Source organism: Ranitomeya imitator, chromosome 1 (genome assembly GCF_032444005.1).
Source record: "Ranitomeya imitator isolate aRanImi1 chromosome 1, aRanImi1.pri, whole genome shotgun sequence".
NCBI classification, from domain to species: domain Eukaryota; kingdom Metazoa; phylum Chordata; class Amphibia; order Anura; family Dendrobatidae; genus Ranitomeya; species Ranitomeya imitator.
Window position 1 is genome coordinate 254846704 of NC_091282.1, and position 21372 is coordinate 254868075.

Here is a 21372-nt window from a genome sequence, read left to right on the forward strand (position 1 = left end):
GTATCTTGTAGCTTAACCGGAGGTTCGGGGGAAACTAATGTAACATCCTGAGCCCCTGCCCCCTGAGCACTAGACGACAAAGCCCCCTGCACAGTGTCAGCTATCTGCTGCTGGGATTGAGCCAGAGCTCGTTGCTCCACGTTTAATTTCTGGAACATCTGAGTCAGGTGCTCAACCTGCTCAGAAAGAGCGTGCATTGAATCCATAATAATGAAGCACCTACAAAATCCCCCAAACACCCACACAGGAAAAAGCATTGGTCAGTTATGTCATGCACTCCACACGGTACTTACAGACTAGCCTGGTGCGAGTGCCCTGAATGACAGATTCCGGGGTCATTTTAGGATCCCAGAGATGTGGAGGGGTGGTGACGAAGAGATGTGCTTCAGGTGGACAGGACCTGGTGGAGACCACTGCCGGTGCTCCGGAGGGGAAAGACAGAGCGGGTAGTCAAAAAGCCAGGCAAGAGTCAATATACCAAACAAGCAAACAGTACCGAGACAGAATACCAAATCACAACAAAGGGACAAACTGGGTCAGAGCCAAAAGATCAAGCACAAGAGCAGGCACAAGCACAGGCACAGGAGGGTCAACACACTCAGCCAAGGGCGTAAGTACAGGGCCGGGGTCACAGCTAACATATCAAAATACAGTCCGTTATTAACGGCCGAGATACGCAGACAATTTCCTGAACAGTGATACGTATTCAATGCGAGGATGCTATTTGTTCCATGTGTCATCCGTATGGATGGGAGGCGCTGGACCCGGACTGCGACACCCATCAGACCGACCGCCCCTGGGTGATTTAATCTAAGTTGTTTTTCTTCTCTTTCAGGTTACATCGGGGCTTATCTACAGCATTACAGAATGCTGTAGATAAGCCCCTGATGCTGATGGTCTTAGCTTATAGGCGAATTTTGGGGTGACAGATTCCCTTTCACAGATGACGGACCTGAGTGGGGACTTGCTTTTTTTTGTGGATTGATTTGAAAATTTTGTAGGGAACATTTTAAATAACATTTGGGATCACATTACATCTAAATATCCAAGTGACGTGATTCAGATGAGACCCTCGAGGGATCCATTCACTATAATGCAGCAGCGGAGTTACTCTAGACTCGGGCCTCTGTTCAGCGATGTCCTTCTGTTCAGAGGTGCACGCCTAAAATGACAGACATCACCGTATCACGGCCATCCAAACGTCATCCACGGTGCCTCCATCTGCCTCATTATAGGGAATCTTTCGCAGGGGTTCCGTCTGAATCACGTTTTTCAGACATTACATGGAAATACCAGTGCAAGCACGCAGCGTAGAGCACAGGATAAATGAGAGCCAAGCCATACTGCGATCTTTGGGAGACAGAATGAACAAATCAAACACTGGTGAAGAATTGGTTTTATTTATATTTTACTCTGTTCCTTGTGCTGCTTAAAGGGACTCTGTCACCTGAATTTGGCGGGACTGGTTTTGGGTCAAATGGGCGGAGTTTTCGGGTGTTTGATTCACCCTTTCCTTACCCGCTGGCTGCATACTGGCTGCAATATTGGATTGAAGTTCATTCTCTGTCCTCCATAGTACACGCCTGCGCAAAGCAATCTTGCCTTGTGCAGGCGTGTACTATGGAGGACAGAGAATGAACTTCAATCCAATATTGCAGTCAGCATGCAGCCAGCGGGTAAGGAAAGGGTGAATCAAACACCCAAAAACTCCGCCCATATGACCCAAAACCAGTCCCGCCAAATTCAGGTGACAGGTTCCCTTTAAGTGATTAGACAACTTTATTCTTTGGGTCGGTGTGATTACAGCGATGCCAGATTTATATCAGGTTTTTATGTTTGGCTGATGTCACACATTAAGAAATGCTTTTTATTGCAAAAACTAGTTCTTGCATTGCCATATTTTGATGGCTATAATTTTTCCATATTTTTGTTGACAGAGTCCTGTGAAGGGAGAGAAAAACCAACCACCGGAGCAAAGGACCTAACCCCAAGAAAAAAATCACATAGCAGGGTATACGTTTTATCACAATAAATCTTTATTTGGAGTGGTAATGCACATAAATATAAGTGCACATGTTGGATGAATAAAAAACACCAATAACAAGAATAAAATCTCCAAAAAAATTATATATAAAAACCTATATATGCATGAGGTGTACCAAACAAGGGGAAAATATCAGGACTCCTTTAAAAACAATCTGGGATAGTAATATGTGCCAAGAGTGATAAAAAATGTAAAAAATATATGCAACGTGAATGTCCGACACAAATTCACTATGGGGTTAAAAATAACCCATAATATTGTTTTTAAAGGAGTCTTGATATTTTCCCCTTGTTTGGTACACCTCATGCCTATAGGTTTTTATATAATTTTTTTGGAGATTTTATTCTTGTTAGTTATTGGTGTTTATTATTCATCCAACATGTGCACTTATATTTATGTGTATTACCACTACAAATAAAGATTTATTGTGATAAAACGTATACCCTGCTATGTGATTTTTTCTTGGGGTTAGGTCCTTTGCTCCGGTGGTTGGTTTTTCTCTGCTTACATGAGTGGTTCCCACTCGCTCTACTTGTGTTCACTGAGGTTCATCTAATAATTTTTATTGTATACTTCTTTTATATATTGGATTTGATTTTATTGCCCCTTTTAGTGTTAACATTTTTTGTCTAAGAGTCCTGTGAAGGCTTGTTTTTTTGCAGGACGAGTTGATATTTTCATTGGTACCATTTTTGGGCACATGACATTTTTTGATCGCGTTGTATTCCGATTTTTGGGAGGCAGAAACAACAAAAAACAGCAATATATAATTTTTTTTGTGCCATTCCGCGTGTAGTAAAATTGATAAGGCCGTTTTATTCTTCGGGTCAGTACGATTACAGTGACACCTAATTTATATTTTTTTTTATGTTTTGGTGCTTTTGCACAATAAAAAAAACTATTTGATAGAAAATAGAATTATTTTTGCATCACTTTATTCTGAGAGCTATAACCTTTTTATTTTTCCACTGAGAGCTGTATTGCAGCTTATTTTTTGCGGGACAGGATGACTTTTCAGCAGTACCCTTTTATTACTGTAGATTGGTCTTTTTGAACGTGTTTTATTCCACTTTTTGTTCGGCGGTATGATGATAAAGCACAGTTTTTTTGCATTTTTTTGTACGGTGGTTACTGAAGGGGTTAACTAGTGGGACATTTTGATAGGTGGGGTCATTCCAGACGCGGCGATACCCATTCCAGACGCGGCGATACCCAATATGTGTACTTTTTTATTTTTTACATAAATATATTTATTGGATTTATTTTTTTTTGTTTCCTTCTATATTTTGTGATTTTAAAAAAAATATTTTTTCAATTTTTATGATTTTTTTAAAACTTTTTTACATTGTCCCAGGATGGGACATCAACTGTATAATGATAGAAAACTGATCTAATACTCTGCAGTGATTCTGCACTGCAGAGCATTAGATCAGCATCTGACATGGAGGGAGGAGGCGTGTTAGCTCATGCTCTCAGGTCCCTGGGTGACCCCGCTGCCATCTTGGCACCACTCCAGGCAGTGAGAGCTGGGTGTCAGCTATCAGATTCATTGAACATGCGGCATTTGCTATAGCTGTTTACTTGCTTCTAATTAGTGGTCTTTAGGGTGTGTGCACACATTGTGTTTTTACTGCGCTTTTTCAGTGAAGTTTTGTCACAAAACCTGAAGGGTTTCCTGATGCCAGTAAGGCCGGTTTCACACGTTAGTGGCTCCGGTACGTGAGGTGACAGTTTCATCACGTACCGGAGACACTGACTCACGTAGACACATTGAAATCAATGTGTCTCTGCACATGTCAGCGTGTTTTCACGGACCGTGTGTCCGTGTGCAAAACACGGAGACATGTCAGTGTTCGTGGGAGCGCACGGATTACACGGACCTATTAAAGTCAATGGGTCCGTGTAAAACACGGACGCTGTCCGTGTGCAGTCCGTGTGCCATGCAGGAGACAGCGCTACAGTAAGCGCTGTCCCCCCCACGTGGTGCTGAAGCCGCCATTCAGATCTTCTCTCCAGCAGCGTTCGCTGGAAAGATATGAAAAATCCTTTTTTTTTTCGTGTTTTAAATAAAGATCCCTGTCCCCACCCCCCTCCCACCCCCTGTGCGCCTGCCCGCTGTTACTAAAATACTCACCCGACTCCCTCGCAGCGTCCTCTCAGCGCCAGCTTCTCCTGTATGAGCGGTCACGTGGTGCCGCTCATTAGTCATGAATATGCGGCTCCACCCTTATGGGAGGTGGAGCCGCATATTCATGACTGTAATGGGCGGCACCACGTGACCGCTCATACAGGAGAAGCTGCGGCGAGGAAAGGACGCTGCGAGGGAGCCGGGTGAGTATTTTATTAACAGCGAGCGGGCGGGCGCACAGGGGGTGGGAGGGGGGGCTGGGGACAGGGATCTTTATTTAAAACACGAAAAAAAAAAGGATTTTTCATATCTTCTTTCCAGCGAACGCTGCTGGAGAGAAGATATGAATGGCGGCTTCGGCACCAGATGCAGGGGACAACGCTTATCTCTAGCGCTGTCTCCTGCACGCTCCGTGTGGTACCCAGTCAGCACACGTGTGCCGCACGTGTGCCACACGGATGGCCTACGTGAGCTCATGGACACACGGACACGGATAACTCCGGTACCGGAATTATCTGGACGTGTGGGACAGGCCTAAAGTGAATGAGAATCCTGAAGTCTCATGCACATGTTGCTTATTTGTAACTTGCAGATTTTAAATCTGCAGCGTGTCAATTCTTTCAGCATTTTTGCTGCAGATTTCACTCATACTAATGAGCAGTGAAAAATCTGCATAAAAAATGCAAGTAAAAAAGGTGAATTTTTGCCGCTACGTTTTTCCTGCCAACAAATCCTCTGGTTTCAACATCTCTTTTATCACCCATGGCGCCTGGCGACAGAAGAAAACGTTGCATGAACAGGTCCTGTTGGAGATGTGACACCAAGTAATTGATTGCTCAAATTTGGACCAAAACATAGTCTTTGGCTGCTTTCACACATTTGTATCAATTTTTACATATGTATTAAACTAACCATTTTCTCTCATGTGTCATCCATATTGTCTCATCAGTTTTTTTTTTTTTTAAACTGCAGCACGTATACTATCGGAATTTTTTTTTCATCCATTCACTCTTATCAGTGGATCAGTGAAAAACGGATGAAACTGAAATGAACGTGTAAAGTACAAAATCTATCTTCCATGTTTTATCTGTTTGAACCAGATTCCCATAGATTTTAAGGGCAGAGTCTGACCTGGTAATAATAGGACATGAGATATGGATTTGTTTTTAAAAATGATGTGTGTATTGATCAATGAAACTATGGGTCAGTATCATGTCTGGGAGAAAAAATAAAAAAAGAATATCCCACAGACATGTACAGTGGATGAATGAAACTTTAAAGGGAACCATCCCTCAGATAATGTTCTTCGCACCCCCACCTACCACCAGCTGCAGTTTCTTAAAAAAACGTACCGCGCTGTACTCGTCTTTCTCGGGCTTGATGGTAAAGATCCACCACTGCTCCTGGTGTCTGGCATGGGCTGTGATGTTGATGTCATGTCGATGGTGCGGCAGCCAATCAGTGTGCTCCATAGCTTTAAAGAGGGCATTCCAACTACACGGGCAGAGCTGCTGAGCTCACTAATTGCCTGCCATGCAGTCAATGTAATGTCAGCGCCACAGCCGATGCCAGACACTAGGAGCGGCAGTGGAGACTCACGACTCACCAGCGGACCATGGAAGGTGAGTACAATGTGGTTTATTATATATACATTTATTTTTTAACAAACTGCGGCTGGGGCCAAAAATGATCTGAAAGGGAACAACCCTTTTAAGCATATATCCAATTTTAATATCTCCTCTTTTCTGCCAGTCACCAGTCCTTGTTCAGGAAAAAAAGTGTTTATAGTCAGGGCTGTTGGGGGCTTGTAACTAATTCTCATGTCTTAGCGTACCACATAGCCTTTACATCACATCTAGCAAAAAGAGAAGACACACATTTTAAAGACATTTATTGCTGCATTGTGCTGTGCTCCAAAAAGTGTCACATTATTGGGTTTTCTGTTCCACCAAGGATCCAAGAGGTAAATTGAAAGAACACATGGGAGGCCTGTAAGGCATTGCCCAGCACAGCGTTGAAGGTCTTTACAAAACAGGCAAATATAATACATTTGTAAGTGAATACTTCATATGGAAAAATCTGTTTCACAAGATTTGGATTTAGCAAAACATAAGTCTGGAAGCACTGATAAGGTTTATACCAGGATGAACATACTAAAAATACTACACTAGAAAAGCTACGGGAGGTACACAAGTTGCCTAGTAAAATCTAGAACTATATCGTCTACATACTCTGCAGCATCTGCCCTAAAATTTGGCCATTTTTGATACTAAAGTATAAAATTTATAGTCTGTGTAATAAAAAATATGTGTACAATAAAAAGAGCTTGCGTGAAATAGAAACATTATTAAAGCAGTAAAAGTTTTCAAAGGTCATTGCCTTCGGGCTTTCAGCTATTAGCATTGGTCAGTGCATAAATATGTGTATTAGTGCAAAGTGCCAGCTGGGGGGATTTCTACATGTATTACATGTTTGCTGATGATGGGAGCACGTGGTATTTCTTCAGAGTCATTCGAATTGAACCCAGATCTCGATTGACCTTTTCTAAACGATCTTCCAAATTTTCCTAAAAGAAACAGATATAAGAAAGAGAATCAGGATGGTAGCTCGCACAAAGCTAAACAGGGTCAAAAGAAAATATCTGCATTAGATTGAAGACACCTTTACACTGTGTGTAATTCGATTCCACCTATACTACCCTATGGTCTGCCTTGTGTTTTTTTTTTTTTTTTATAGTTTAAATGAAGAGGACCTTTAACTGGATTTTTTTCGATTAAAGTTGGGTAGTGCCTCCAATTTATGTTGCTCCACTGATTTTGGATCAGTTTTTTTTTGTTCTTCAGTGCTGCTCTGTTCCAAAATTAGTCCCTCACTCCAGAATTAGAGGTGTAAATTTTCTATTCGACCAACTGGGCGTATATAACAGGAACTTCTCTGTGGGCATCTGCTTTTTCTCTGATGATGGCCAATGAAAATAAGGCCATACCCACTGTAGTTCTGTAGTACACACCCAGATGGGTGGAGGATAAAATTTGAACCTTTATTTCCATCCACATGATTCAGGACTATATAATGAAGGAAAACCAAAGCCTATACAATTGTTAATTTTCATACATGTTTTATGTATTTTTCAAGTAAAGAACACGTGCCCATTAGAGTCCGTAGAGCTGTTCACATGATTTTTTACAGACAACTCTAATTTTTTTGTGAACAAAAATGGACCATGGAGCCATACATGTGCTGTTCCATTTTTATTGTTTAACGGGTAGAAACTTGGATTTATTTATTTATTTTTTTGCATAAAAGAAAAACTGATGAAACACTGATGGTAAAAACAGACATATGAACAAAACACCAATGAAAATCAGATACAGCACAATGATTGAAATAACTGCACTAAGGCCACACGTGGGGGAATTTTACCATGGTGAATCGTGACCAAATTCCACATGAAAAGATTTAGCCGCACATTTTCCCAATACATTTATAATAGTATTGATATGCTGTAGATTTGCAGATCAGCATGCTTGTTTTTGTCTGGATATGCAGTGCAGAATTCACAACGGATATACGCAAAGTGTGAATTCATCCAAAATATAGGTACACATAAAATTTATCGCATCAAAATGATAAAATATTAACTATTTAAGGAAGGGCCTTCATCTGGCTTTTTACCTATTATGAAAAATTGTGTCCCTTCTATAATTATTAGGAAACGTTAATCTCAGGACAGTCCTGACTTATTTATGGGCCTCCTCATACAATTTAAAAGACAAAACGCTGCAGCATCTGATATTCTACAGACATCAGGAAGGAAAGAAAGAAGGAAGATAATAAAATAAATGAGTAGAAAACTACCTTTGTGGATCTCATCTTCAGGCTCAGTCTACGGCCAGACCCTGGCATTCTACTAAGGGCAGCTTCAATCTGTTGGCAGATGCACTTCCAGGTGTCAGAAAAACTAATGATCATTGCACATGGTCATAAAAATCAAAATATACAAAGCTAATATACAAAGTTATTTTTATTATTGATCAACAACTATGTTCTCAATCAACCCAAAAGACTCAAATATCAAAGCTTAATATTTTTGGAAGTTGGAGTGGGTTTTTTTTAGATTTGGCCATCTTAGGAGGATATCTGTTGATGCAGGTAACTATTACTGTGCAGAATTATTAGGCAACTTAATAAAAACCAAATAAATTCTCAACTCACTTGTTTATTTTCACCAGGAAAACCAATATAACTGCACAAAATTTAGAAATAAATATTTCTGACATGCAAAAACAAAACCCCCCAAAATTAGTGACCAATATAGCCACCTTTCTTTATGATGACACCAGCCTTCCATCCATAGATTCTGTCTGTTGCTTGATCTGTTTACGATCAACATTGCGTGCAGCAGCCACCACAGCCTCCCAGACACTGTTCCGAGAGGTGGACTGTTTTCCCTCCCTGTAGATCTCACATTTTATGAGGGACCACAGGTTCTCTATGGGGTTCAGATCAGTTGAACAAGGGGGCAATGTCATTATTTTTTCTTCTTTGAGACCTTTACTGGCCAGCCACGCTGTGGAGTAGTTGGAGGCATGTGATGGAGCATTGTCCTGCATGAAAATCATGTTTTTTCTTGAACGATACTGACTTCTTCCTGTACCACTACTTGAAGAAGTTGTTTTCCAGAAACTGTCAGTAGGTCTGGGAGTTGAGCTTCAATCCTCAACCGAAAAGGTCCCACAAGTTCATCTTTGATGATACCAGCCCATACCAGTACCCCACCTCCATCTTGATGGCGTCTGAGTCGAAGTGGAGCTCTCTGTCCTTTACTGATCCAGCCTCTGACCCATCCATCTGGCCCATCAAGAGTCACTCTCATTTCATCAGTCCATAAAACCTTTGAAAAGTCAGTCTTAAGATATTTTTTGTCCCAGTCTTGACTTTTTATCTTATGTTTCTTGTTCAAAAGTGGTCGTTTTTCAGCTTTCCTTACCTTGGCCATGTCCCTGAGTATCGCACACCTTGTGCTTTTTGTTACTCCAGTAACGTTGCAACTCTGAAATATGGCAAAATTGGTGGCAAATGGCATCTTGGCAGCTTCACGCTTGATTTTCCTCAATTCATGGGCAGTTATTTTGCGCCTTTTTTTGCCCAACCCGCTTCATGCGACCCTGTTGGCTATTTGCCATGAAACGCTTGATTATTCCGTGATCACACTTCAAAAGTTTGGCAATTTCAAGACTGCTGCATACCTCTGCAAGACATCTCACAATTTTGGACTTTTCAGAGCCCGTGAAATCTCTCTTCTGACCCATTTTGCCAAAGGAAAGGAAGTTGCCTAATAATTAAGCACACCTTATATAGGGTTTTGATGTCCTTAGACAACACCCCTCCTCATTACAGAGATGCACATCACCTGATTTACGTAATTGGTAGTTGGCTCTCAAGCCTGAACAGCTTGGAGTAGGACAACATGTATAAAAAAAGTATCATGTGATCAAAACACAACTTGCCTAATAATTCTGCACGCAGTGTAGACATTTAACCATTTTCAACTCCTCTCACCGACACCCAGCATCGGAAGTCTCCAGAGCATTAAATTTAGCAAAATTGAGCTTCTGACCAGAGCTGTCACTCAATGAGGAGTGCCCACCTCCCCAAGCAACAAGAGGTAGGAAAACTCTATATCTTTAAGCTGCACAAAAGACAACTTTAAAATACCCCTTTAAAGTATTTGATGGTGAGCCACTAATTCTCACATACTGCTATGCCATATTGACCATCACCATCAAGCTAGTGCCTTGAAAAAGTATTCATACCCTGTGAACTTTTCCATATTTTTTCACTTTACACCCGCATACTTAAAATGTATTTTATTGGGATTTCTTATGATATACCAACACAAAGTAGCAAGTACTTGAAGTGTAAAGGAAATGATATTGTTTTCCAATTAGCGTATATACTCGAGTATAAGCCGACCCGAGTATAAGCCGACCCCCCTAATTTTGCCACAAAAAACTGGGAAAACTCGAGTATAAGCCTAGGGTAGGAAATGCAGCAGCTACCGGTGAATTTCAAAAATAAAAATAGATGCTCCATACCGTTCATTATTGCCCCATAGATGCTCCATATAAAGCTGTGCCCCATATAATGCTCTGCACCGTTCATTATGGCCCCATAGATGTTCCATAGAAAGCTGTGCCATATAGAATGCTCTGCACCGTTCATTATTGTCCCATAGATGCTCCACATAAAGCTGTGCCATATATAATGCTCTGCACCGTTCATTATGGCCCCATAGATGCTCCATATAAAACTGTGCCAATATAGAATGCTCTGCACCATTTATATGGAGCATCTATGGGGCCATAATGAAGCTGTGCCATATAGAATGCTCTGCACCGTTCATTATGGCCCCATAGATGCTCTACATAAAGCTGTGCCATATGGAATGCTCTGCACCATTCATTATGGCGCCGTAGATGCTCCACATAAAGCTGTGCCCCATATAGAATGCTCTGCACCGTTTATTATGGCCCCATAGATGCTCCATAGAAAGCTGTGCCATATGGAATGCTCTGCACTGTTCATTATGGCCCCATAGATGCTCCATATAAAGCTGTGCCCCACATATAATGCTCTGCACCGTTCATTATGGCCCCATAGATGCTCCATATAAAGCTGTGCCCCATATATAATGCTCTGCACCGTTGATTATTGCCCCATAGATGCTCCATATAAAGCTGTCCAATATATAATGCTGCAATAAAAAAAAACACATACTCACCTCTGTTGCTCAGGACGCCGGCGCTTTCAATATTTACCTGCTCCTCGTGTGGCTCCGTCTCCAGCACTGACTATGTCACAGCGACCTCCGACCTGAGCGTCACAGCCAGAGGACGCTGGAGACAGAGCTGCACCGGAGCGAGGAGCAGGTAAATATCGCGCAGCGCTCCCCTCCCCGTATACTTACGTGCTCCTGCGCGGTCCCTGCTTCTTCCTGTATTGAGCGGTCACAGTCACCGCTCATTTTCAGTCATGAATATGCGGCTCCACCTCTATGGGAGGTGGAGCCGCATATTCATGACTGTAATGAGCGGTACCATGTGACTGCTCACTACAGGAAGAAGATGCAGCATCGGGAGAAGCAGGGACTGTAGGGACCGCGCCGGAGCAGGTAAGTATAACTAGACAGCCCCCGCCCCCCCTCCCCTGCCGACCCCCGGGTATGACTCGAGTATAAGCCAAGAGGGGGACTTTCAGCCCAAAAAAATGGGCTGAAAATCTCGGGTTATACTCGAGTATATACGGTATTTAAAAAATATAAATCTGAAAATTGTATCCTGCATTTTTATTCAGCCCCCTGTAGTCTGATACTCCTAAATAAAATCTTGAGTACCCAATTGCCTTCAGAAGTCATATAATTACTAAATTGAGCCCACCTTTGAGTAACTTGCTGTCAGTATAACTACAGCTGTTTTGTGAACAACTGAGATGTTTGTTTGAAAACATTATGGATCAAACAGCATCATGAAAACTAAGAAACACACCAGACAGGTAAGGTATAAAATTGTTGAGAACAGTAAACAAAGGTTAGATTCTAAAAAAAAATAGCTCAAGCTCTGAACACCTCACTGAGCATTGTGCAATCCATCAACCAAAAATGGAAAGAGTATGACAATTGCAAACCTACCAAAGCATAGTCGTCCAACTAAACGGACATTACAAGAAGGAGAGCATTAAAGGGAACCTGTCACCCTCAAAATGGATGATGAGATAAGCCCACTGGCATCAGGGGCTTATCTACAGCATTCTGGAATGCTGTAGATAAGCCTCCGATATATCCTGAAAGATGAGAAAAAAAGGTTAGATCATACTCACCCAGGGGCGGTCCTGCTGCGGTCTGGTCCGATGGGCGTCGCGGTCCGGTCCGGGGCCTCCCATCTTCATAGGATGATGTCCTCTTCTTGTCTTCACGCTGCGGCTCTGGTGCAGGCACACTTTGTCTGCCCTGTTGAGGGCAGAGCAAAGTACTGCAGTGCGCAGGGGCCAGGAAAGGTCAGAGAGGCCTGGCGCCTGCGCACTGCAGTACTTTGCTCTGCCCTCAACAGGGCAGATAAAGTACACCGGAGCAGGAGCGTGAAGACAAGAAGAGGACGTCATGCTATGAAGATGGGAGGCCCCGGACCAGACCGCGACACCCATCGTACCGCACCGCCCCCCAGGTGAGTATAATCTAACCTCTTTTTCTTATCTTTCAGGATACATCGGGGGCTTATCTACAGCATTCCAGAATGCTGTAGATAAGCCCCTAATGCCAGTGGGATTAGCTCATCTTCCATTTTGGGGGTGACAGGTTCCCTTTAATAAGAGAAGCAGAGACCAATAATGATAAAGTGCAGGACAGGGAAAAATGTATCAAAATAATAAAGATATATATCTTGGTACCGTGTTAGCCAGTAGATAGAAAAATATTTAGAATTGAGAGTCCTCAGTGGTTGATACCTTTTAATGGCTAACTGAAAAGATGGTAACAAATTGCAAGATTTCGAGACAACACAGGTCTCTTCATCAGGCAAAGACTAAAAGAAATTCTGAAGAATCACATATTTATGCACAACATAGCACAGAAAAAAACCATGGATAAGACAGATGACATGAAGCAGAATTACCATGAGTGATAAACAGTTATGTCAATAAATATTGGACCAGTTCTTAGATAAGGAATGTTTTATTGTCCTCTGATTGGGGTCTGTTTCTGTTGTGATGACCCCTCATAGACTGAGGGGCAAGTTCCTTAGTTGATATAAAAAGACATAAATCCATGCGACACATTCATTCCTCCACTAAGGCTGTCAAAGGTCATCATCAGCTTATACTCCCAAACTCTTCTGTCTCTCTTAGATTTGAAGCTACCTTTTAACACAAGTAATTTCATGTCCATAATGTTATGATTTGGGAGACAAAAATGTATTGCCACAGGTAGATCCATTCTTTTTTCTCTTATTGTGTGGCGGTGAGAATTAATTCTTGTTCTAAGCTTTTGCCCTGTCTCCCCCACATACAGACCCCCAGTTGGACACTTAGTACAAATAATTAGGTACACCACATTAGATGTGACGCAGCTGAAAGTACCTTGTATCTTGTAGTCCTGATGTGAATTGGGGATCTTTATCTTGTCCGTGGTCATTATAAATGGACAGGTTTTACATTTTTTCTGGTTGCAAGGAAAGGTACCTGCAGCTGTTTGAGAGGACAGGGAGCTTCTGACAATGATGCTTCTTAGATTTGGGGGCTGCCTAAAACACAGTAGTGGGGGGTCTGGAAAAATGGATTGTAATCGGGCATCTTTTTGTAGTAAAGGTTGAAATTTCCATGCAGCTTCCCTTAGCACCTCCAAATTTGGATAACTACTAGAGGTACCCGGTTATTTTCTTCTTTAGCTTTGTAATGTAGCAGGTGATTCCTTGATATTCTGGTGGCTCTTGTAATCTGGTTTTCATTTATTCTTGGATGGTAGCCCTGATTTAAAAAGGTCTTTCTGAGGCGACGAAGGTGTTCATCCCTATTCATTGGGTTGGAACATATACGATTGTATCTGATGGCTTGGCTGTAGACAATAAAGTTCTAACTGTGTCATTAATATCTCAGATTATAAACCCAACAAAGTGGAGCAGGCCGTGCTTTCCAGAGGACTCTCATTTTGTCCTACTAAGGCCCTGAATAAAACTGAACTCTGCAGTGATATGGAACAATTTTTCAGGAGACTGCGCCTGAGGGAATATTTCAATGATACAGAAGATTCAGAACCAACCTGGACTGAAGGAAAAGGGATCCTAACAACAAAGAAGAGGTCAGACTGGACACCTCCATCTGGACGCAACCCTCATTTGGATAACTATATAGACTACTTCAGACATTTGATAAAATCAAGCATCATAGATACTAACAGGAGACAAGCATCCAACATCAGTGCCCAGGAGAGAAAGGCCATACAGTCTCTGAAAACCAACAAAGAACTCATCATCAAACCTGCTGGCAAGGGTGGTGCAATAGTCATGATGAACACATCAGACTATATGAAGGAAGCAAACAGACAACTTATGGACATACGCTACTACAAAAAATTGGAGTCAGATCCTACACAGGACTATTACAAGGAACTAAACAAATTGGTATCTTGTCTGCCCGACGAATCCATAAGAGCCAATGACCTGATACCAGAAAGTCCAAGAACAGGGACATTCTACATGCTTCCCAAAACCCACAAATCTGGAAATCCAGGAAGACCAATTATTTCATGTGTGGGCACCCTTACTGAGCAGGTATCTGGATGGGTAGAGGGTATTCTTAAACTCCTGGTAAAGGATACACCCAGCTTCATTCAGGACACAACTGACCTACTGAATAAACTATCAGCAATAGGTCCTCTACCAGAAGGAACCATCCTGGCCACCATGGATTTGGAATCTTTGTACTCCAATATCCCACACCAGGATGGATTAAATGCCTGCAAATTCTTCCTGGAAAACACAGGGACTGATGCAATTTATGTGGTGAAACTTATAAAATTCATCCTCACCCACAATTACTTTGAATTTGACAAGAAGATCTATCTACAGGAGACTGGTACAGCAATGGGAAGTAAAATGGCCCCACAGTATGCAAATCTTTTCATGGCCAAGCTTGAAAGCGACTTTTTGTCATCATGTCCCATCAGGCCTCTGGCCTACTACCGCTACATTGATGCTATTTTAATCATCTGGACGGAGTCTGAGCCACAGCTAAAGACGTTCCATGAACAGTTTAATCAATTTCATCCCACCATCAACTTGACACTCCACTACTCCTGTACTGAAATTAACTTATTGGACACCATCATTAAGCTGCAGAACAATAAAATAGAGACATCCCTGTATCAGAAGCCAATCGACCATCCAACATACCTTAAATGGGACAGTTTCCATCGAAAAAACACATAAAAAAACTCTATTGTCTACAGCCAAGCCATAAGATACAATCGTATATGTTCCAACCCAATGGATAGGGATAAACACCTTGGTCGCCTCAGAAAGACCTTTTTGAATCAGGGCTACCATCCAAGAATAATTGAAAACCAGATTACAAGAGCCACCAGAATATCAAGGAATCACCTGCTACATTACAAAGCTAAAGAAGAAAATAACCGGGTACCTCTAGTAATTACCTACAATCCAAATCTGGAGGTGCTAAGGGGAGCTGCACAGAAATTACAACCTTTACTACAAAAAGATGCCCGATTACAATCCATTTTTCCAGACCCCTCACTACTGTGTTTTAGGCAGCCCCCAAATCTAAGAAGCATCATTGTCAAGAGCTCCTTTTCCTCTCCAACAGCTGCAGGAACCTTTCCTTGCAATCAGAAAAAATGTAAAACCTGTCCATTTATAATGACCACGGACAAGATAAAGATCCCCAATTCACATCAGGACTACAAGATACCAGGTACTTTCAGCTGCGTCACTTCTAATGTGGTGTACCTAATTATTTGTACTAAATGTCCAACTGGGGGTCTGTATGTGGGGGAGACAGGGCAAAAGCTTAGAACAAGAATGAATTCTCACCGCCACACAATGAGAGAAAAAAGAATGGATCTACCTGTTGCAATACATTTTTGTCTCCCAAATAATAACATTAAGGACATGAAATTACTTGTGTTAAAAAGGTAGCTTCAAATCTAAGAGAGACAGAAGAGTTTGGGAGTATAAGCTGATGATGACCATTGACAGCCTTAGTGGAGGAATGAATGTGTCGCATGGATTTATGTCTTTTTACATCAACTAAGGAATTTGCCCCTCAGACTATGAGGGGTCATTACAACAGAACCAGATTCCAATCAGAGGACAATAAAACATTCCTTATCTAAGAACTGGTCCAATATTTATGGACATAACTGTTTATCACTCATGGTAATTCTACTTCATGTCACCTGTCTTATCCATGTTTTGTTTTTTTTCTCTGTGCTATGTTGTGCATAAATATGTGAGTCTTCAGAATTTCTTTTAGGGTATGTGCACACGTTGCGGTTTTTCCTGCAGATCCGCAGTTTTCCATGTGGTGTACAGTACCATGTAAACCTATGGAAAATACAAACCGCTGTGCACATGCTGCGGAAAAAACCACGCGGAAACGCGGCAGTTTATTTTCCGCAGCATGTCAATTCTTTGTGCGGATTCCGCAGCGGTTTTACACCTGCTCCATAATAGAAAACCGCAGGTGTAAAACCCCAGTAGAATCCGCACACAAACTGCGGAAAATCCACAGTAAATCCGCGATAAATCCACAGGAAAAACGCAGTGCTTTTGCCCTGCGGATTTATCAAAATCAGTGCGGAAAAATCCGCACACCAGTTTGCAGCGTGTGCACCTGGCCTTAGTCTTGCCTGATGAAGAGACCTGTGTAGTCTCGAAATTTTGCAATTTGTTACCATCTTTTCAGTTAGCCATTAAAAGGTATCAACCACTGAGGACTCTCAATTCTAAATATTTTCAAAATAATAAATAACTTATTGGAAAAAACAAAAAAAACTTCATAATGGTAATGATCAAGTGTTGGTGGGTGAACCGCAAAGAAGAAAAACTCCTGTAGTTAATAATCAAAGTAGAAATAGAAAATATTTAATCAAGTCATAATGACTTGTGCACAATTAAAGTAAGAATGGCATGGCAAGAGAAAACTCTATTGAAGTAAAAAAAAAAAAAATTGATCAATGTAAGGATATAATAGTATACATCATGGCAGCCAAGATAAAATTGACTTGACATGTGTTTCACGAATGAAAGAAGCAGCTAAGAGGCCCATGGTCACTCTGGAGGAGCTGCAGAGATCCTCAGCTCAGGTGGGAGAATCTGTCCACTGGATAACTATTTGTTGTATACTTCACAAATTTGGCCTTAATGGAAGAGTAGCAAGAAGAAAGCCATTTTGACAGCAAGCTATAAGAAGTCCCATGTGCAGTTTACAAAAAGCCATGTAGGGGACACAGCTAGCATGTGGAAGGTTCTCTGGTCAAATAAGACCAAAGGACAACTTTTTGAGCTAAATGCAAAGTGCTATGTGCGGTGGAAAACTAACACTGCACATCACGCTGAAAACATCACCACTGTCAAACAAGGTGGTGGCAGCATCAAGCTGTGGGGATGCTTTTCTTCAGCAGGGTCAGGGACACTGGTTAGAGTTGATGAGAAGATGGATGGAGATAAATAAAGGGCAATCCTGGAGGAAAACCTGTTAAAGGTTCCAAAAGACTTAAGACTGGACAGAGACCCTAAACATATTTCCAGAGCTAAAATGGAATGGTTTAGATCAAAGCATATTCCTGTGTGTGATTGCCCCAGCCCAGACCTGAATCCAATTGATAATCTGTGGCAAGACTTGAAAATTGCTGTTCACAGACGCTCTCCATCAAATCTCTCTGAGCTAGGGCTAGTTGAAAAGAAGAATGGGCACAAATTCCAGCTATATTTGCAAAACTGGTAGAGACATACCCCAAAAGACATGCAACAGTAATTGCAGGAAAAAGTGGTCCTACAAAAGTATTGACTCAGGAGGGGAAAAAACAAAAGCACATCACAATTTTCAGATTTATATTTTTAAAATATTTAGAAAACCATGTATGATTTCCTTTGCACTTTCCAAATACTTGCTATGTAGTGTTGGTATAGCACATACAATCCCAATAAAATACATTAAAGTGGGTGAAACGTGAATAAATGTGGAAAAGTTCACGGGGTATGAATAATTTTTCAAGGCACTGTATATACAGCAAGCTCAAAACACAATGAAGCATTTAAGAGGTTAATATAGAAAGAGCACTTCCTTTGCCATCACATCGGAGTCCTATTAGTGCCAATGCTTTGCTATGGCAGCCGCGGGCTAATAAAGATCAACAAGTTTGCCCTGCGCACTTTGCCTATTATTAGGTTGTTTGAAAGTTCATCACTGACAATAATAATACACTTCAATAAAGGAGTAAGGGACTAAAATACATTAAGTGTGTAAATAAAGAAAAAAAAAAGTAAAATAAATCTATTTCATCCAATTAAAAATCCACTTAAAAAGCAAAAAAAAATCCCATGTAGATATATTGCCATTGTTGTAGTTATCAACGTAGCAAATTATTAAAAGACGTTGTCATGTCAGGTAAGTCATCAATATCAGATTGGTGGGATCCAACACATATGGATAGGTCATAAATATATTCTTACTGGACAGCCCCTTTAAATACCACTTAAATAAATACCCCGGAAAATAGAGAAAGTTCACAATATACTTAGAATAATACCTGTTTTTTCTCTTCTGTTAACTCATCAAAAAGCCGCTCTGTGTCAGAAATAGTTTTCATCCTCTCGTTGTATGTGATTTCAGTCTCAAATGGTGGTAATAACAGAGGAAACTGTGACTCACCGCTATTTTCCGAATTAATGATAGTCTTTTGCCTCACTGGAAAAAAAAAAGACCATGGAAAAAACAATGCATCTCAGCTTCAATATACGGTACTTAAACTCTTGGCACTGCAACATTCATATTGAATTTTTTATTTTTAAAGGGAACCTGTAATGTCGGGAAACGCTATTTACCTACATATATAAGGTGAATAAGCAGGTAAATAGCGTTAAAATCATGTCTGTTTTGCTTACTGGAAGAATGGCTATAGAGAAAAAATGAGCTTATATCCTCCCTGTAGTCGATCACTTTTTGTCATAGGGGTCTATAAGGAGCAGTTAAGGTACCGTCACACTAGACGATATCGCTAGCGATCCGTGACGTTGCAGCGTCCTCGCTAGCGATATCGTCCAGTGTGACAGGCAGCAGCGATCAGGCCCCTGCTGTGCTGTCGCTGGTCGGGGAAGAAAGTCCAGAACTTTATTTGGTCGCTGGACTCCCCGCAGACATCGCTGAATCGGCGTGTGTGACACCGATTCAGCGATGTCTTCGCTGGTAACCAGGGTAAACATCGGGTAACTAAGCGCAGGGCCGCGCTTAGTAACCCGATGTTTACCCTGGTTACCATCCTAAAAGTAAAAAAACAAACGCTACATACTTACCTACCGCTGCCTGTCCTCGGCGCTCTGCTTCTCTGGTCTGGCTGTGAGCACAGCGGCCGGAAAGCAGAGCGGTGACGTAGCGTAGCGTAGAAATGTAGCGTTTGTTTTTTTACTTTTAGGATGGTAACCAGGGTAAACATCGGGTTACTAAGCGCGGCCCTGCGCTTAGTTACCCGATGTTTACCCTGGTTACCGGGGACCTCGGGATCGTTGGTCGCTGGAGAGCTGTCTGTGTGACAGCTCTCCAGCGACCAAACAGCGACGCTGCAGCGATCCGGATCGTTGTCGGTATCGCTGCAGCGTCGCTTAAGTGTGACGGTACCTTTACAGTCACTGCTCGCTGTACAGTGACAGCGGCTCTAATCACTCCCCGGCACTTTAAATTGACAGCCTACTCTGCAGGGATTGTGCGGCTTTTGTGTGAAGTGCTGGCTGTCAATCAATGTGTTGGGGAGTGATTACAGCCAAGCTCACTGTATACTGATTGGTGTCTGTAACAGCGTCCTGCAGGGCCGGCTCCAGGTTTTCATTTGGCCCCGGGCAAAAGAGTCTCAGCGGGCCCATTTACACATACGCGATTCATGATGCTCAGATCAGAAATATAGGTATAGTACAATGCCAATTTCACTTACTTCTTACATTACATGAGCGATATCTAATGTAAACTCTAGAATAGCTTAGAAACCGGTGAACCCTCGCAGCGCACAGTGTAGTCTTCCATACAGTATTATGGGCACCTCATAGTCGTCCATATTATGAGCACCACATAGTCCTCCATCTATATATATAATTGTCTAAGGTCCACTTCCGTCTGTTTGTCTGTCACGGAAATCCCGCGTCGCTGATTGGTCGCGGGCGGCAGTCAGCGCCCACATAGCGTTTTAGCAGTCCGTTAAATGGACTGCATTACAACGCGGTGTAACGCAGTCCATTAACGCTGCCATTAACCCTGTGTGACCAACTTTTTACTATTGATACTGCCTATGCAGCATCAATAGTAAAAATATATAATGTTAAAAATAATAATAATAATAAAAAGAAAATCATTATATTCTCACCTTCCGGCGTCCGCGGCAGCCTTTCCCGCTCCTCGCGACGCTCCGGTCCCAAGAATGCATTGCGGCAATGACCCCAGATGACGTAGCGGTCTTGCGAGACCGCTACAACATGGGTTATTAGTGCAAAGCATTACTGGGAACAGAGCGTCGCGAGGAGCATCGCTAAAGGCCTGGACTGGATCCGGGGGCCGCCGGAAGGTGAGTATATAACTATTTTTTATTTTAATTCTTTTTTTTAACCGGGATATGGTGCCCACATTGCTATATACTATGTGGGCTGTGTTATATACTACGTGGCCTGTGTTATATACTGCGTGGGCTGTGTTATATACTGCGTGGGCTGTGTTATATACTACGTGGGCTGTGCTATATACTGCGTGGCTGTGCTATACAATACGTGGCTGTATTATATACTGCGTAGGCTGTGTTATATGCTACGTGGCTGTGCTATATACTACGTGGCTGTGTTATATACTATGTGGCTGTGTTATATACTGCGTGGGCTGTGCTATATACTACGTGACTGTGCAATATACTACGTGGCTCTGCTATATACTACGTGGCTGTGCTATATACTACATGGCTGTGCAATATACTACGTGGCTGTGCTATATACTACATGGCTGTGTCATATACTATGTGGCTGTGCAATATACTACGTGGCTGTGCAATATACTACGTGGGCTGTGTTATATGCTACATGGGCTGTGAGACTCTTTCGCCCGGGGTCCTCAAAAACCTGGAGCTCACCCTTGCTTCACTGATTGTTCGCGGCCGGCCGAGCGCGACCAATCAGCGACAGACGCAGTCCGGCCGCGAATTGGCGCGGGATTTGAACCACGCTTCTCTAATTGGTCGCGCCCGGCCAGCTGAATCCTGTGTATTCATTGCATTATTCTGAAATCTTCATAAATAAACTACATACATATTCTAGAATACCCGATGCGTTAGAATCGGGCCACCATCTAGTACAGTAAAATGAGCCTCATATATTGCTTCATACGATATAATGAGACATATATTGCTCCATACTGTCACGGGTGTGTCAGAGGCTGCAGA

The 21372-nt window shown here is 42.1% G+C and overlaps 1 protein-coding gene across 3 annotated transcripts in view; it reads right to left on the minus strand.

Moving 5' to 3' along the window:
- Positions 1–6046: 6046 nt before the first annotated feature.
- The window catches only part of MPHOSPH9 (M-phase phosphoprotein 9), a 157834-nt gene continuing 142508 nt past the window's right edge, over positions 6047–21372 (minus strand). For 2 of the 3 annotated variants that reach the window (XM_069755848.1, XM_069755842.1), the window contains 3 exons: positions 18493–18650; positions 8031–8099; positions 6047–6738 (listed from right to left, as the gene is read on the minus strand). In XM_069755848.1, the coding sequence (XP_069611949.1) occupies positions 6637–6738; positions 8031–8099; positions 18493–18650 (329 nt within the window). In that variant the 3' untranslated portion in view covers positions 6047–6636. Of the gene's footprint in view, positions 6739–8030; positions 8104–18492; positions 18651–21372 lie in introns of all 3 variants that reach the window. The other variant, XR_011318923.1, reaches the window with a different exon arrangement.